Below are 19,900 nucleotides of genomic sequence, written 5' to 3'. Positions count from 1 at the left end.
AGGGGAATATTTGACCTGGTCGCTGATGAAAAGGTGAGGAGCACCAAAGAGGGCTTCAGAATTGCGTCGATGAGGCACAGAAAAACTAGAAAGGATGCAAGTCTGCCTGCTGGGACCTTCTATACTTGGATGTATTCACATAGGGCGGGCATATTTGGGGCAGAAGCAGCGTGCAACACCCAGCAATACTGGAGAACTATTGCTGGGAAAAAAAGCTTTTGGATCCAGTCTGGGGCTTGAAGGATATTCATCAGTTGCTGAATCTATAAGGAGATGTACTTATAAGAACAGCTGACAAGCAATCATACCCGGAACTTAGAAAAACAAAAAAGAGGAGGCTGCGCTAGTACCAACCAAATAAATGCAGATGGAAGCTGGAACCTGTGAGGTCATATGAGGCCACAGTGGATGTCTTTCTACTGCTGAGGGAAAGAAGACTCCATTGAACATCTGAGAAGTGAGGATACAGGATAGGAAACTGACTCCTGCCTGGATGACAGGAGGGTCTGTCAGCAACTGAGGGCAAAAAATATGGTATTACTTGGGCAATTTAGCCTTTGCTACAGGAATTGGAGAAAGAAGCTGGCTAAATTAAAAAGGAACAGAAAGTTAGATGGTGGTGTGATCAGAAATATATATCAAGCGAAGCAGCTCAAAAGAGGACACATCCATATATCAGCTGTCCCAGACAAGCAACACAAACTATGAGCAATGATCCAAGGTAACTGGATCAGTAACTAATCCAAAAGCTATAACGGAGGAAAACGTTCTCACAATATAATAATCATGATCTGCAGTTGACATTCTGAAAGTTTAGCCTGTTGTAGAAATGGATGAACTCGAAAATGGACAAATTGAATTCTCTAATACAGTTGTTGTAGGAGAAAAAAGATGCAGGATTGGATTAGTTGGTAATTTCCTGAAAAGGTTGGCAAAACATGCTGAGAAATTGTTAAAGATATTGTTAATGAGCATTTTAAGAAAGAAGCAACGTTGTATTAATTCTCATAGAGGAACAAATATGTCCAAATTTATTTATTTGAAGAGTTTTATATAGCGCTGGCTGGACCCGGAGGTATCAGAGCACTTTACATGAGAACAAGTTACACAAAGTTACATCAGTTATAATAGCATGAAATAAAAACATATACAAATTTTCTGGAGCATGAGGGAGGGTGATGCCCGAATGATTCACATCAGGTTACTTCCATAATGAAGCAGACAACTTTGGCAGACACACGAGGATGGGAATGTTTTAATAAACCTTTAGCACTAGATTCGGAGCAGAAATTTTTTAGAGCCCGTCCATGCTTATCTGGTAGAGTATAGAACATGTAGACTCCTACACCAATGTTTGAAATGAAAGGGGAAGAAGCAACCCCGGTGAACACAAAATCATGGTACATTTTATACATGACCATTGGGGAGAGGAGTTAGCCTAACGGCTAGGGCGGTCGACCTCAAATCTGGGGAACTGGGTTGGAGTCTCTGCAACGACGTTGAACATCCTGTGATTCTGGGCAAATCACTTAATCCCCCCATGCCTAACAAAAATGAATGTGTCCTCATTTAACACAACCAGTGCTATGTAAAGTGCTCTGATACCCGATGTGTAGTTCGGCTCTGTTCTGTCCCTGTCCTCAGCTGCCCAGCAAGTAGTGGGCAGCTGCTACGCTTAGGTATTTGGCGCAGTGGCGCAACCTGGACTTTGTTGTGAGTTATGTGCTTCTTATGGTGCTAGGAAATGTACTGTGGGTTGTATATTTTGCGCACCCCGTGTTCTGGTACCTCTGAATGTGTTGTTATGCATCATGTACAAAGTTGCTTTTCTACACCGCTGAATGTATGTTTATGCATCATGTGTTTTTCCCTACACCTCTGAATGTTATGATGCATCATGTGTAATGTTCTTATGCCTATACCCAAAGATGTATAGTGATACTTAGGTGGTTGTTCTTCCCAGTACAGGTGTTGCTAGTGAGGTCCTTGTTCCCTGGGTGACATTCTCCTAAGGTGGTTAGGGTTGCGTAGGCGGTACTTACCTTTTTCCAAGGGAGGGACGAATAGAGCAACGACATCGCTCCTGCCTGTACCTGGATTGCAAGGTTAGTCAATCTGCTTTGCTTTGTGACAGAGTGACAAGCCCTCGTAATCATACGGCCTGAGCGATGGACACCAATACGGTCCTGGTGTCCGTGTTGGACGCCATTACCGCTTTAAGGGTAGAAGTGCAAGCCATTAGAGGGGAAAATCAAGGAATGAGGAATGATATGAATATTCTTAGACATGAGGTTGCAGGTGTGGCACGGGCTAGCCCCTCTGGTTACAAGCGAGCCCATTATATCAGAGAAGCTACCTTATCCCCTCCCATGCAGACTCATGCCCCGGTGATACAAGGAGTGCAAGGCCCTTCCACTATTCAAGTCATACAACCAGTACAATTACCGTTAGCACCTCCAGAGCGTTTTTTTGGTGACCCTAAAAAGTTCGGTACTTTCTTGGGGCAGTGTAAACTGCACTTTATGTGCAAACCCACTGTCTTTACCGACGACCATTCTAAAACAGCTTTTATGTTGTCGTATTTAGGTGGTAACGCTGCAAGCGGGTCATTTCCTCTCATTGATAGAAACAATCCAGTCTTGAATGACTTTGATGAGTTTTGCGAGGAAATGCGTAAATTGTTTGATCGCAAGGCTCACATGCTTTCCCTAGATAGGGAACTCATTACACTCAGACAGGGCTCACAAGACCTTTTGTCCTTTATTACTAATTTCAACCGTCTTGTTGTTGAAACTGATTGGCCATCCGCAAAAAGAGTCTCCTTGTTTTACCAAGGATTGAGAGGAGAGCTAAAGGATGTTCTGGCCCAAGTGATGCATATGCCGACGACTTGTGCAGAGTTAATTGATCTTACGGTTCAGCTGGATCATAGATTACAGGAACGCAAGGGCGATAAGCATCGATACGAAATGCGTTTTCCATTATCTAGACCTAGAGCTGCTTTGGAGGGTGCCGCACCTACAGATACCACCAAACCTATGCAGATTGGAGGAGTACGGGGTCCGTTGAGTCCAGAAGAGCGTATCCGAAGACGCAATCAGAAACTCTGCATGTACTGCGGAAAGGCCGGACACTTTATAAAAGATTGCAAATGAAAGACCAAGGGAGCAAGAAACATTCCAGCAGTTGAGTATCCCTTTAGTGCTTCGGGAAACGAGAATGCTCAAACAAGCCTGAGACCCCTTGTTTGAGCCAAGAAGTGGAGAAAGTGGTCTATCATGCTGTGGCAAACACAATGCAACCGTCAGTGCCCCATATGAACTTGTGCGTTACTATCAAATGGCCAGGAGAAACACCCGTGATGGTACACGCCATGCTGGATTCCGGAGCAACAGGCAATTTTATAGACCTACAATATGCCAAGAGACTGGGAGTTCCATGTATCCAGAAGGAAAAGCCTGAAGCAGTAAAGGCCGTAGATGGTTCGGACTTGACGTCGGGCCGGTATGCTACCATACTCGCCAATTGGTCATGCAGGTGGGACAAAATCATTACGAGCACATCTCTTTTGATCTCATCGATGCTCCTCAGTTTAAGTTGATCTTGGGTATGTCGTGGTTAACACAACATGATCCTGTTGTACGATGGGCGGCTCGTATGATCACACTCAGCTCAGACTACTGCGCGGATCATTGTACCCTTCAGTGCATACATGAGGAAATCCGGATGGAAACCCCAGCAAGTTCTTTAGCAGGCGGAGGGAGAACCTTGAGTGTAAACGCTGTCACCTCCCTTCCAGAAGTCTATAGACGGTATCTGGATGTCTTCAGTGAGAAGGAAGCTAGCAAGTTACCGCCACACAGAGAATATGATTGTGTAATTGAGTTGGAGCCTGGAGCTAGTATTCCTTGTAGCAGGATATACGCCCTTACGGAGGCAGAAAACACCTATCTTCAACAATATCTGAAGAAGCTATTGGAATCTGGATTCATACGTCCTTCTACTTCTCATGCATCGCCTCTTCTGTTTTTTATCCCTAAGAAGGAAGGAGGGTTACGCACATGCATCGATTATAGAGCCATCAATAGGGTGACCAGAAAGAACAGGTACCCTCTCCCTTTGATACCGGTCCTGCTGGATAGGTTGAAGGACGCCAGAATATATACCAAACTTGACTTGCGTGGTGCGTATCATTTGGTGAGAGTTCATCGTGGAGACGAGTGGAAAACAGCATTCCGCGCCAAATATGGGCTCTATGAGTACCAGGTCATGCCCTTTGGCATGTGCAATGCCCCTGCGGCGTTCCAATTCTTTATGGATGAGGTGTTGAGGGGCTTGCTTGACGTATCATGCATAGTCTATATAGATGATATCCTGATTTATTCTCCTACCCCTGAAGATCATGTTAAGCACGTCATGGAAGTGCTGGAAAGGTTGCAACAACATGAACTCTATGCCAAACTGGAGAAATGCTTCTTTCATATGGGTTGCGGATGGACCACAAAAAGACACAAGCAATCATCCAGTGGGAATCCCCCACGTGTGTAAAAGCCTTGCAAAGTTTCCTAGGATTTGCAAACTTTTATCGGCGATTCATCCAAGACTTCTCCAGGACCATACAACTATTGACCTATCTCTTAAAGAAGGGAGCGGTCTTTAAATGGACTGAAACGGCTGAAGGTGCCTTCCAGGCTTTGAAGACCCGTTTCATCACTGCGCCCATCTTGCGCCATCCTGACGCCAGTCAACCCTTTGTGATGGAGACGGATGCCTCACATTATGCTATCGGAGGCATCTTATCACAAAGAAACCCTGATTCAGGCCAATTACATCCGGTGGCATACTTTTCTCGGAAATTGTCTTCCAGTGAGGTTAACTACAGTATCACTGACAAAGAATTGCTGGCTATAAAAAGAGCATGTGAGGAATGGCGTCATCATCTCCTGGGAGCTAGACATACTGTTGAGATATTTACTGATCACCGCAATCTTCTCTTTTTGAAAAGTGCGAAGGCTTTAACACCACGCCAGTTGAGATGGTCTCTCTTCTTTTCAGATTATGACTTTGTAATCAAATACTGCCCAGGTCTACAAAACGGTAAAGCAGATGCTCTTTCACGACCGGAATCAGGAACGAAGGATCAAACAATTGAGCCCGAGGACCCTCCTTCCATCTTACAAAAGGCCTCTTTTGTTCCATCAGCCTCGGCAACCACATGTTCTACTGATTTCCTGAAGCGGGTTGAAGAAGATAATGAAAAAATGGATGCCCAATCCTGGATAGCGAAAGAACCCCTACTACGTAAATGGAGAAACAAGTTACTTTTTAGAGACAAGCAATTGTACTTACCTACAAAGGATCTACAGACTCAAGTCCTACAATGGACTCATTATTCTTCTTTGAGTGGACATATGGGAGTACAAAAGACGTTCCAAACTACTTCTAGACACTTCTGGTGGGAGTCTGTACGGAAGGACATCGAAGAGTACATTGCCAGATGCCCCATATGTACTCAGGCTAAAACATCGCACCAACAGAGCAGTGGATTACTTCGTCCTATACTGATACCTCCTGCACCATGGCATACTGTATCCATGGATTTTATTGTGGAAATGCCTTTCAGTTTCTGCAACAATACCATTTTAGTGGTGATTGACCATCTAACCAAAATGGGTCATTTTATTGCATTGACTAAGTTGCCCACGTCAGGAGAACTGGATACTGTTTTTCTACAAAACGTGGTTCGGTTACATGGTGTTCCTTCTGTTCTTATCATGGACAGGGGTACGCAGTTCACTTCCAAATTCTGGAAGGCACTGTGTGACATAATGCGTATTGACGCCCGCTTGTCAACAAGCTATCATCCGCAAACAGACGGTAAAACCGAAAGACTTCAACAAACACTAGAACAGTATTTAAGGTGTTTCACTTTGCAGCAGAATGAGGAGTGGAGAACGTTGTTGTGGATGGCAGAGTTTGCCTACAACAGCTCTACTCATTCCTCGTTGGGATGTTCACCTTTCTTTTGTCTTAATGGGTATCACCCCAATTCGTTACCATTTGAACAACCTGGTGTGTCTCCCCTTCCCTCTATTCAACAACATCATACACATCTTCTTACTGTTCTACAGGATGCTAAAGAGCATCTGGCGGCAGCCAGAAACCGGGATAAACAACAAGCAGACAGAAAAAGAACCCCTGAGCCAGATTATGTACTGGGAGATAAGGTGTGGTTGAGTACTAAACACTTGAAGTTTAAGGGGAATACTCGCTTACAACCCAAATTTGTTGGACCTTATCCCATTGTTACTGTGGTTAATCCGGTAGCCATGAAGTTGCAACTACCCACTTCTTGGCACATACACCCTGTGTTCCATGTGTCTTTGTTGAAGCCGTATATACCGGGTACCAGGGATGTTGGGAGACCTCGACCTTTGGAAATTGAGGGGGAGGAGGAATATGAGGTGCGGGCGGTGCTTGATTCCAGGAGACTAAGGGGTGTTCTGCAGTATTTGATAGACTGGAAGGGGTACGGGCCTGAAGAACGCTCTTGGGAACCGCTCACTAACCTACATTGTCCTGGCCTATTGAGGCGATTCCACATCTTACATCCTTCTAAACCTGGTGGACCGCCGGAACAGCGGTCGTAGTGGGGGGGTTCTGTCATGATTCTGGCTAGTTAGACTAGAGACTACGTCTCCCAGAATGCTCGTCTATGTGGTCTGTCTTCGCTGTCCTCTCTATCCTGTTCTCTGTGTCCTATAACTATTGCTTCTTGCTAGCAACTGGTGCTTGTCACCTGTGGTGTTACTTTGACCTTCCCGTGTCTTGCCTTGGATTTCCGCGTTGGGAAATAGAGGAGCCGATTCCTGTGTGCACCGCGTACTGTGAACTTTGACCCATATCCCGGAGCCGCGCTGGAACCGAGCTGGCGAGAGCCGCGAAGAAGCTCTCACTGTTGTAAGCGTGTGGAGCCAAGTAGGTGGAAGCGTGTGGGAGACGCTTTCTCCTGCACCCAGTTGCTCGTTCAAAATTGGACATTCCTTTCGACTTTGGGACGGAGGTTCCATTTTGACTCGGTTTTCCACTGGGAGTGGTTTAGTGACTTTGCTCGTATTTTTTATGGGATAATCACAAAGCAAGAACGATTGCTTCGGAATCTCATATTTGAACAATCCAGACACTGTGTTGCTAGCGGAACAGAAAATATTCGTAAGCGAAGTGCCTGAATACTTGAATGATTAGTTACCTGTGATGGCTTCAATGAATAGCCCAACAGAACTGTGATTCATGGGTAGCCTTCGTTTCTTTTGCTTTTGATTTATTTTTACTTTTTTCTTATGGTCTTTTTTGCTGGATGTTTGTGGCAGTCTTCTTAAGAACCCTAAACGCAGAACTACGGAGGGTGCCTATATGGTCATCAAGTGCTGTAGATGGTTTCTGGCTGCCAGCCTTTATATTTTCTTTCTCCACTTTTCCCCTTCCCTGGGTGAGGTCCTCATAGGGGAGTGTTTGTACCTATACTCACTAGAGGTACCTTTCCAAGGGAGGGACGAATAGAGCAACGACATCGCTCCTGCCTGTACCTGGATTGCAAGGTTAGTCAATCTGCCTTGCTTTGTGACACTATCTGCCTTCCTTGCAGAATTAGAGCTTTTCACAAGCGGCAGGCTTTTGGGTCAACGTCTACATATCCCAAGCACTTAACCTGTCCTTAACCACAGCCACAAGAGCTGACTTGAAGCACGATTACCACTTACAGTGGGCCAAGGAAGCGATACCCTACATTGGCACACAACTCGCAGCCAATACACAACATACCACTTTGCTCAACTACAATGCACTACTCCAACAAACTGGGGAATGTCTACGTAGATGGCGGCCCCACTCCCTTTCTTGGCTAGGCCGCATTGCAGCGATTAAGATGTCAATCTTACCACAGATTTTATTCCTTTTCCAAGTCCTCCTATTAGAAGCCCTGCCCGGAGCGCTACGCTCATTGGAGAGGGATTTGGAACTCTTTATTTGGCGTGACAAGAAACCTAGACTTCACAGAGAATTATGTTACCGATCCCCAAGGGAGGGAGGCCTAGCCATCCCAAACCTGCAGGAGTACTATTGGGCCGTCCAACTAAAGGCGTTCGTGGAGTGGTCGCATCCAGATTCTGAAAGCATTGGCTTTTCATGGATAGGGGGCGCCGGGTAGAGCCCTTTGGGGGATTCCCTTCCTTACTAGAGGTACCCACCCCCATAATCTCTATCTCTCGGAGGTCACACAGGATCCTTTGTGAGCATGGGATAGAGTAGCCACGACACGAACATTAACGACCTTTCCCTCACCGTTGACCCCCATTGTTGGTAACGCTGCTTTCACGCCGGGCCAAGCGGCAGAGACTTATAGCCAATGGTCCACAGAAGGCCGCAGGTCTATCAGCCACTTTTTTGATGGTAATGGCTTGTTGACATTCGAGGATTTCTGCTCACAGCAGAACTTCCCGGAGTCTGAACGCTTCCGATACCACCAGATTAGACACTGGGTACTGCAAGCGGGGTAGGCTACAAGGCACAGAGACACCTTACTCCCTGGTTGGTTGGTGACCAAGCACACAGACTCCCGCCTGATATATAGCTTACTTAGAAGGGCCCTGAAGACCGCTAAATCATTAGGGCAACAAAGGTGGGAAAGGGCATTCGGGAGAAAGACTGGGCAGATATATCCTACAAAGCGCGTCACACAGCTAGAAACGTCGATAGTATAGAAATTGCCACTAAAACATCTACCTACTGGTACTTAAACCCCTCAAAAACTTCACAAAGGTAACCCAGCACGAGACCCCCTGTGCTGGAGAGCCTGCGGATCACCAGGCACACTAACCCATTTATTATGGGAATGCCCTCACCTTTCCAGCTACAGGACACAAGTGCTGGATTAAATCAACACACATTTTGATACTCAAATCCCCCGCTTCCCAGCCTATGTGTTATTGGGCCTACCAAACGCCCTTACCAATCCGCTTAAGGCGCGGAGAGGTCGACAGTTTGGCCCTGGCCCTCGTGGCAGCCCACCAGAACTTCTTAGCCCAATGGGGGACAACTAAGCTACCTACACATTTGGGATAGTTACACCAATTATGGCAGACTTTGGGGATGGAAAGGATGTCTCTTGCCCTTGCCAACCAGTCAACTTCCTTTGGAGACCTATGGGGACCTTTTTTGGCCATACTTACCTCCGAATTCAGGGAACTAACCTGTCACAAATATTTGTGTTTACTGCGAATCGCCGAACCCGCCCGTATCGGACACAGCAACCAAACAAGAAAAACCGACCTAGGTGCACACAAGAGCCCATACCACAAGTGAATAGAGAGAGGACCCGCTTTTTCTTTCTTTGGGAGAGAGGAGGGAGTTGTGGGATTTGGGGTAATTTTTATATGCAGGGCTATTAGATTTGTTTATATAATTGCTACGATTATTGTTAATAATTTCTAGTCTTGAAATCAATAAAGAAATGTAAACCTAAAAAAGAATACATTTGTTTTTCACTACTGTGAAGCCTACCTCTTTCATAGGACAACATGAGGATGCCTTATTACATTTAATTAGTGCTAACACTCTGACTGGGAAAATGTAGGCATTTCGTATTTGGTGTCGGAGAAATTGTAATTAAAAGTCATCTTTAATGCTAAAGTCAGATATTAAGTTACAATTTTGAAAATGCTACTTTCAGAAAGCTTTTCCGGTCATATTAGGTGCCTGCAAGCTGTTACTTGGTCACAAGACTGGGTGTGGTTGGCAGTTGGGCTTTGTTTATCCCTCACAGGCAGTCACACAATACAGGGATTAGGTGTTCCTGGATGAACCATCAACTGACAGGATGGGCCACTCTTGTAACTGAATAGGCTATGCTCTGCCATCGCACAAAAGACTGGTCATCCCTGCATTGTTCAGGCAGCCAGCTTGGAGCCAGGGCAATAGACGCAGTAAACTTCAAGCGCTTCATAGGGAATTTAAAGGGGGCACCAGGTCTAAAAATTAGACTCTGAGACCCACTCTTCAGTTCAAATTCGGGATCTGCGTAAGGACTCTTAGAAGACTACCTGTTGCTGTGGCCTGCTGTGTACTGTGCCTTGCTGCACCTGGAAGAAGGCTTTGCTGCCTGAAATCTGCCGTCAAACTTCAGAGGCTTGGCCTACTGTTTGAGCCCTGTTCACCTGCTGAACCGAGGACTACCAGAGTGACTCCAAGGGCTGGCCTCCTGATTGGAGCCTCAAGGACAGAAAAGTCTCCAACTACCTTGAACCTGGAAGTGTACCCAGCTTGAGTGAGTCCTAACCCCCTAACTGATGCCCCTCCAGTCCTGAACCCTTGGTGGTGGTGTTAAAGGTACCCAGATAGCCAAAATCTAAAACATGGGTGTAGAAATCAATGAAGTCTGGTAGACAGCTCTTGTAGTTTATTCTTCAAATATTAGTACCTTAAGCTCCAATAGCCATCAAATAGCCTTCTTTTCTCCACGCGTAAGTTCTTTTCCTTTTAAATCGTCGCCAATGTAGAAATCAATGAAGTCTGGTAGACAGCTCTTGTAGTTGTAGTTTATTCTTCAAGTTACAGCTTAGTAAATTCCAATATAAGTCTTAATATAAGCCCCACCAGGAGCAGCCTCCTGGCTGCTCAGCCCATCTTCTCCAACAGCTATACCTTCAAGTACAAACATTCATAACATTCCAAATGACATCATATAGCTAGAGCATCAGGCAGAGAACCAGGGCCAGGGAGATGCTTTACAAGAGAAGCAGATTACTACAATGGGACTTAAAACATTTTGGGCAAAAAACTGCTCTGAGAACCCAGAGGAGACTGGAACCAGCCTGCTTGTCTATCCGTCCAAAGTGCATCATCAGTCAGCCAGACTTTGCTGCAACTTCCGCTACATTCTTCTCCACAGCAGCAAGTCCTGTTCAGCAAGGGGTATCCGGCTTAGTGGAACTTGTCATTGGCTACAGCCTACAGCCTCGTCCCGCTGGAGATTTTCAACTTCCAAAAAAGTGATTAAGTCCAAAACGAAGAAATCTGCACCACAACAAACGAGTGAGTGACTTAATACCTAACAATCATCTCACACAGTACAGTTCTGGGTTTCCTATTTCCTTTGACCCACACGCTAACTCCTTATAGCAATATTTCATTACTGTTCCAGTTTTGAATCCTCCTTTATCTCAGAGTGAACCAGTTAAGTCCTTTTCTTGGTTTAAATCGCCCCATAGCCAGAAGATGGCGCTGTTGCACTAGTTCTAAGTTTTCCAATGCGACATTCTCAGTAATATGTAGTTTTCAATTAGTGTAAATGACAGTACCTGTGACGATCTTCAGGCAGCAATGCTCATGGCAACCCTCACATTAAAATCATCTTAATCACCAGTACTTGCCTCACGAAATTAACTCTGATGGCAATCCAGGTCAGCTACAGAGCACAGAGACACAACAACAAACTGGGGCCTTCTTGCAATTCCATTTCAATACCATGGAGACACCAGTCGTGGTTGGCAAACACTGCACAGTTACAATAGACTGTGCAAAGGCCTGCCGACTACAATCCAAAGTTTCTCCACATTTGTTCTCTGTCACATTTTTAACAGCGGGGCTTGATTCTTTAAAGGCATGTGATCAAAATCTGCAATCATTGCTCACAGTTGAAACTGTAAATTGTTGTTGACTGCAGTTTTCTACACATTTGTTCTCTGTCACATTTTTAACAGCAGGGCATGATGATTCTTTAAAAGCATGTGATCAAAATCTGCTCCCGATTATTTTCTACCATGTGCAGCCACTTCTCATCAGGGCACACCGGAGCCTTGTCAGCATTCAACACCGGGGCATGACCTTCGCCCCTACCGGGGCTCGATGTGTGCCCCATTCATCACTACATCACAGTCCATTTCAACACTTTGAGGTTGATTTAGCACATACCTCTTCATTGGGCTTCACAGTTTTAAAACAGAACTGCAGATACACTTTACAGTTTCATACACAGGTGGATCTGGCACCTAATATTATTTAGGGCGACCGTTGTCAGGGTCACTGGTGGGGCCGGTGCCAGAAAGCTTAAATAGTTCAACGTCTTTAGTAATATTAGTACCTTAAGTTCCAGTAGCCATCAAATAGCCTTCTTTTCTCCACGCGTAAGTTCTTTTCCTTTTAAATTGTCGCCAATGTAGAAATAAATGAAGTCTGGTAGACAGCTCTTGTAGCTGTAGTTTATTCTTCAAGTTACAGCTTAGTAAATTCCAATGCAAGTCTTAATATAAGCCCCACCAGGAGCAGCCTCCTGGCTGCTCAGCCCTTCTTCTCCAACAGCTCCACCTTCAAGTACAAACATCCATAACATTCCAAATGACATCATATAGCTAGAGCATCAAGCTGAGAACCAGGGCCAGGGAGATGTTTTACATGAGAAGTAGATTACTACAATGGGACTTAAAACACTTTGGGCAAAAAACTGCACTGAGAACCCAGAGGAGACTGGAACCAACCTGCTTGTCTATCCATCCAAAGTTCATCATCAGTCAGCCTGACTTTGCGGCAACTTCCGCTACATTCTTCTCCACAGCAGAAAGTCCTGTTCAGCGAGGGGTATCCGGCTTTGTGGAACTTGTCATTGGCTACAGCCCCCAGCCTCGTCCCGCTGGAGATTTTCAACTTCCAAAAAAGTGATTTAGTACAAAACGAAGAAATCTTCACCGCAGCTTCGTCCAGCAGCTCGATGACACTCTCTACTCGGACACCGCCAGCAGCCTTGCCATGCTCACCTTTACCTTCTCAGAACTATTTTCTCCTAATTTCTTCTAAGTCCGAAGGTAAGGGCTGGCTGGACCCATGGCACTCTTTGTATCTGAGCTGTGTTCCATCGCGGTCTGCCATATTTTCCAAACTTTGACCCGGTCTTGCAGGGCCAGATGTCTGCTGTTGGCATTTTGATCTTCTAGGGGCCTATTTATTTACCTTAAACATTAAAAATTCATAACTCCGATTCTACTAATTGGATTTTCGATGTTTTGGTGTGAAATAATTTATTTTGACGGTGGCGGGTTCACGTCATCGTGCTGCCATTCTCAGCCCGCTAGATAAGGATGGCGAGCGTAGAGCTGGCGGACGGAAAGCACATCCGTCACGGGTCTGACACACCCACTGCAATGGTAAACATGCCCAATGTGACCGCCACAGTGGCAGTCCCGTTGTAATTCCATGTGCGGGACCGTCGCCATATAGGCAGCCGGTCCCAATTTCCGTGACGATGGCGAACGGACTTATGTCCATCCACCATTGTAATGACCACCTTTATACTGTTTCCACCCGGACCCAGCGGCGTGGGTAGGTCGAGCAGTTGGTGACACGGGAGACTAGAACCATATTTTGGATGTCTGAATCCGATGTACAGTCCGCCGAGTACTGTTGTTGCATGTATACTTGACCCATTAGGCAGACCCAGCGCAACACAAGTACACTTCCACATGGAGCACTTTGTCCTTGTTATGAGAATTTTTTTAATAATACACTAGATACTCAGATAGATCCCATAAGTGTAGACAGTTTTCCTTTAAAGATATTTCCTTTATTGAGGTCCTGAAGAATCGCGAGTCATAGCACACACGCGAGAAACATGTCGACCGTTTAGAGCACACACTAACCGTGACTCATATAGGAAACATAGCATTCCAGCGAGTACTGGCTAGTCCTTCTTTTTAATTGTAGCAGGGGACCCCAGAATAAACTTGATCCTGGTACTCCTAGCTTTATTTTAACTCACATATACGTCTACGCTCTTCTGGCCCCACACCCACACTTCACCTGACTGCAGTTGGATAAAAGATCTCCGCCAAAGTGCCTCTCTTTGAGGTGTCGCCCGTTGGGTATTGCACCGCCGACCCAATGAGGAGCAGTCCAGATGATGAAGCATGACACCTGAAAGGGTGTGTGAGGGATGCCCAACTGTAGGACTCATCGAGACCTTACAGTATCCAAACATTAGTGTGACACATACATTCATTAGTTTGAGGAACAGCCCAGCATTCTTTGTAATACTTACACCTTTATACTGTGCCTTTATGTTAAGCCTGACTCCCTTTGTGCCAAGCTACCAGAGGGTTGAGCACAGGTTAACTTAGTGACTTTTGATGTTTACTCTGACAGGAATTATGGCTGTTGCTTGAACAGAGGTAACCCCCTCATTCAACCAACAACCTAATTTCTGACAGTAGTTTGGACCTTACCTACCATGATTACCCAAACATGTTTCAAATCATTCTCAACAACTATGCCGGGGAAAGTAACCACACCAATGAATGTATGAACACACCACCTTGTCTGCCGTCCAACTTCCTGGAGGAGCAATAGTTGGTACTGGTTTCCCAAGCCCAGCTGCAGAGTTCTCTGGCACTTGTCCTGGGACCAGTGATACATCTCCAAAAGACTCGGACCTCAAGTAGCTGTTCCCTTCTCAGGGGGTTTGGATGCAGTAGCAGAGAGAATAGGTTCATCTGATTCCATGGACAAACATCTGGATCAAATGTTACTAAATCCTCCCAGCTTCTTTCAGACCTCGCTGTTGGTTAATATTCATCTCAGGATAATTCCTGAATGCTGTAAGCACAAAAACGGAAGGCTAAGGAGACCCGTGTGATCTCAGGCAGGTGAAGATGCAGCACGCAACAACAGCGGTGCTGCTCCTTCAGACTCGAGTGCAGCTCCCGAGACAACCCACTAACCCAACGGGCACTGACGGCCCAATCCATATACTGTTCCAGAAAACAATCCTGGCCTCTTCAGCTGGTTCCCCCACTGATCTAATTCACAGGCTGCCTCCTTGAATCTTTGTCTATTGAAACCAGACACCACATTGATGGAGATATGGAGGTCAGTAGCAGCGACCATAAAGACTTGCACCGGGCCACGTGCTACCATATTTGGGATTCATTATTAAACCATAAACCTGCACCTTATCATCCCCTCTCAGTCTCAGGAGAATGTGTGCACCCAGTATTCAGACAAACCATAAACCCCAAAGTACCTCCAAAGAGCTACAAGACACCTGTGAACATCATGTGTAAGTCATTCAAGGTGGAAACAAGGGACACATTATATTCTTCATGTCAGACACACTGGCTTTGAAAGGGAACAACATTGATGGTTTAACAAAGTACCAACTTTAGGGTTCCTTAATGAAGTTTTGAAACTGGAATTAGCTTTGACATTTGTGCAAAATTCACTAGCTCGTGGTAACGAAACGTTTCTTCAGCACTATGTTCCAGAAAAGAAATGGCTCTCAGCTCAGAGTGCAATCATTGTTGGACCATACCAAGGCCTGTTATGCAAAGGAGTTTGACAGCAGTTTATAATAAACTGTAGCAGTACGATGGAAATGGAAGAAGAACAACTCATACAGCAGACTGCCAAAGTAGAAAGAAAAAAGCCTTACCTGATTTAACAAGCTGGACCTTGAGAAGCAAGTTGATACACCTAGTGAGAAAATGTATTATCACATTATTACAAACTAACAGTCTTGACAATAGATAGCATTTGGAATACGTGTAAAAATTAATGGCATTAACAGATTTAGTGGAAAGTAGAACAATAGTCACTGGGCTGCAAACAAAGATTCTCCAGAGTTGGAGTATTCCATTGATTCACAAACCATAAAGAACAATTAGTTATCTGTGGCAATGTGTATTCAGAATTGGAATCCTCCCCTGATTAACAAGCACAGAATGCCAGGTCATTTCTGAGAAGTGCACCCTTAGGAAAGAAGAAATGGGTGCTTTACCGATAACATTAGATCAGAAGCTATGGAATCTTTCAGAGATTCATATGTTTTGAATATTACCAGTCACTAGACTGTGAATCTTAAGTACATTAATAGCACAGTAGCTTTACAAAACCATCACCGCCATTCACAACTAACACATCCACTTCATCTTTGTCTTTGATGAACTCCCAAACTCTGCCCCTGTCAAATGTGACTTGTGAGTATCACAGAGTGGGAATTAGCCTTGAAAGCTTAGAGCCCCACCAGGCAGCATGTAAGGCAATGAAGGAGAAGTTATTTACTTGCAATCACACTTCTCTATTATGGTCGCGTGTATTAAATCCATCAACATGTGTACTTATTTCCACCATTGTGCGGAGCCCATAATATCTTTTTTCAACAGGAATTAATTTTCTTAAAAATGTTGTCTATTTAAAATAATATTCTCTGACTCCAATTAGAACCCAGTCTAGGGGGTTGATAAACAAAAATATTTCTGAGCGGGTTATGACTGCATTTCTGACTAATTTCATCCCAACGTGTACGATGAAGAATATTTATGAGCAATGACCTTCCAGAATGCAAAAAATGGTAAACTAACATGTAAAGACGCACTGGTATGCTTGTTAGAAAGTCAGTTCAAAAGTAGTATTCGGCAAAATGTGGACTAATGTTCAAGCAGCAGCTCTGCAAATTTAATCAACTGCAACACTGTTGGGGTTATTTACAGGTAAATATGGTTGTGCAAACTCCTCAGCAGTTAAGAAAGAGTGTTTTGGGTTTTCTGATATTGTTGGTTTCATCACAGTAGTACTGTTTATCTCTTTTAAAATCAAAGGTGTGAAGGGATCGCTTTGCAGTGGAGGAATCCATGGTGAAAAACAATTCAAGGGAAATATTTTGGATTAAAGGAAACTCCGATGTGGTCTTGGGGGGAAAAAAGATGAGCTCTGACGGAAACCCTATTGTTATTCCTTCCATGTGATGGCCATGAGAACATGTGATGACCATGAGAACATGTGATGACCATGAGAACATGTGATGACCATGAAAACATGTGATGACCATGAGAAGAAAAGGATTGCATTTTGATCATTTTTATGACTGTTGTAGTGACCCCCAAGAAGACTCTGTGGTGGTCACTATGACAGCACTAGACTTCCTGGCTTAGAAAGGGATCCAAGAAGATGCCGTTCGAAGGCACACACTGAAGGTCAGATGTATGTATCGGTTCAACGAGAGGGCACATCGACTTGCGAACAACAATGTTTAATTCACATGACCTTCTCAAAATGAGAAGACGTTCTTTGGACCCTCTAAAAGTCCTTAGTAACAGTAACGGTGAAGATGGTATGAGAAGGATATTTTCTTTAAGCGAGAACAGCATCTAGATTCACTTTAATCGAAGAACATTCTATACCAGAGAGAGCCAAAAGAAATGTATGTGGCTTCTAAATCTGTTCTTTCTGAAGAAGAACAAATGAAGTGTCTTCTATTTAAAGATGTAGAAAGATTTCATGATTTTTGTACAGTTCAGAGGCAACTTTAAGTATCTTCTCTGCAGGTATTCAGGATCCAAGCATTCAAGCTCAGAAACAGAAGGCTGAGATTAATGATGCTTGTGGACATCTGATGTGTGTGATCCGGGCTTTACAGCAATTTCGTGTGTAGCTTAAATCACAGAAAAATCAGGTCTGGAAATCACAAATCATGGGGTAGGCCAGAGGGATCAGGCTCTCTCTCATTCTGGATTACTTGGGATCAATGAATAGTTGTATTAGGAGGCAAATGGGAAATGGAAAAAAAGTAGAGGAAAGCATTAGACCAATTCATCAGAAGGACTGTGCCCTTGATGTAGGTTCTGAAAATCTGGACATATTGGGCCAGGTTCACAAAGGGGTTTTGCAGTTGCAAAGCAGCCACCCGCCTTCCCCCTCCGAACCCCATTTAGTGAAAACAGGGTTTGCGACTGCCAACACTCTTTTACAGATGTACAAAATCCATTTGCCATTCTGAAAACATTTTTCGACCACACAATGGGCATGTATATGGCATGTATTTCAAAGGGGTGTGTAATAGGTGTCCCTTCTAAATTGTGATTCTGTAAGCTATCAGTAATTCTGGTCACACATCACTGATTAGTTACAAACTCCAAAATTACAGTTCCTTTGGACCCTTCTAATTTGGAAATCAGGGAGGCAAACTCAAGGGGAAAAGACTGTGGTCCACTGGACCGCTGCCAACTCGCAATGAAACAGATTATGTTTTCAAAATCGAAAATATTTTTATATAGTAAAAAAAAAAGCTGCCCATTTAATTTAAAGAATCCGGCAGCTTAAAAACTCCATTTGGAAATGCAATGATGGGGATGGTAGTCTGATGTTCCTTGCAGGCTAGCATCCCTGCCATTGCATCCACTCATAGGGAGTCACAAATTCTGACCTGCTTAATGAAAAATAATGATACAATGTGTTCTGCAGCACACTGCACTTGACTATTGTACAAACTAACCTACTGTTAAAAAGGTCTGTTCTCAAAATAAAATACTGGTTGCAAAAAGTTAATGCACAATTTGCAACCATTTTATATGATCAGTATGTAGAAAGTACATCCAGCATGTTGAATCTGCATTTTACACATCCTACAATGATGCACAACGGTGGAACTACACACTGCCAAAGACATCTTTGGTTATTGATACTAATTTTATGGTCTTCTGAGGTCAGCTTAAAGTGTCTGATCACATTTTCCAGACCGAGAAGAGAGAGTGATGTAACCTGTAAGCTCCAGGCCAAGGGACAATATCGGATTGTTTTCCCTCCCTCGAGAGGATCCCAGTCTTCTTGTTGAGAAAGATCATGATCGTGGATGTATCTATATTCATCACGACTACTTGGGAAATGACTCATGGAAGAAGAAAAAATTGAAAGTTTGATGGGAAAGCCCACAGTTCCAGCATGCCAACGGGTACGCCGCCCCTTTCTGCAACTAAGTTCCTTGAATAGGGAGGTGCCGACTGACACCCATTTTAGGATTATTTGTCAAAGACAGGATAACTGCTGTATGGGAAAGCCTGGTAGCTGCCATATTTCCTGTTGAATATATTATTTCGTCTGACACTTGCACCTTTTTTTCCATCAAGTTCCTTCAGGTATTATATTTTATCCCTGGGGGATCAATTGACTCCAAGAATGTTCTTTGAGATCTGTCCAAAGTGCGGTAATGCTCACCGGTCCCACTGATGAGGCAAAAGAGACCGTCTTCTCCATGAACCTACTATGTTACTTAGTCAGTCTGGTGGTAAATTACTACTCTGTATCTGGAGCTGCAGATTCCCTCTCTTATCTCAGCGTCTGGTGTTTTTCTTAGGCTTTTAGTGATAGCTGTGAGGCTCCGTCTAAATAAGATGGTGTGTTCCATGAGGCTAGCCATGGAGATGAGAGGCAGTAGTTTGCAGAGCCTTCAGGGCCCCATCTGAGTCGGTTATGATAATTAGCGTCTTCCTTTGGGACTTAATTGCAGTCCCCAACATCAGTCAACTAGACGCCAGATGGTGACTGGGAGTTGCCCACTGCCGAGACTGTCAGTGGCGAGTGCCTTGAAATCTAAGCTCTCAATATTCAGTAAGATCTCGATGGTGATAGGTGCCTCAACAGTGAACAAGTCGTTAGCACCATTACTAACGCTGAGACCTAGGACTTTTCGTGGTAATGGTGCTCTTTCTGTGAATTGCTCCTCGTCGCACTCACAGTGGCCCAGTAGGATCCGAAGTCATCTGAAGAGGATGGTGAACAAAACAAACCTTACCTACACAAAAGGATTTTAAGAGTAAACAAAAATGAAGGCCATTGATTAAGATGAACTGTTCATAGAGCGGTCTGGAGAAGCCCAGCAGCCTCAAAGTGTATCTTGCAAATCTTTGGCTTGAGGCACAAAACAGTAAATCTTTCAGGCTGGGAAAAGTAGGCGGCCTGACCCTGGGCCTTGATAAGTATGTTTAAACGTGGGGAACAGCGTTTACAACGCAACTTTTAAAAAGCAGTACCTTTACCGCACAACTTTTACAACGCAAGTCGTTACATCGACTTGCGCTGGGGGACG

The 19,900-nt window shown here is 44.5% G+C and overlaps 1 protein-coding gene across 1 annotated transcript in view; it reads right to left on the bottom strand.

Annotated features, from left to right (window-relative positions):
* Positions 1-19,900, bottom strand: part of FANCG (FA complementation group G) — a 228,741-nt gene that overhangs the window by 26,825 nt on the left and 182,016 nt on the right. Inside the window, exon 11 of the mRNA XM_086962889.1 lies at positions 15,473-15,513. Within this exon, the coding sequence (XP_086819015.1) occupies positions 15,473-15,513 (41 nt within the window). The remainder of the gene's footprint in view (positions 1-15,472; positions 15,514-19,900) is intronic.

The sequence above is a fragment of the Lissotriton vulgaris genome, chromosome 3_1 (assembly GCF_964263255.1).
Source record: "Lissotriton vulgaris chromosome 3_1, aLisVul1.2, whole genome shotgun sequence".
NCBI lineage: Eukaryota > Metazoa > Chordata > Amphibia > Caudata > Salamandridae > Lissotriton > Lissotriton vulgaris.
This window is presented reverse-complemented; position numbering and strand designations above follow the sequence as displayed.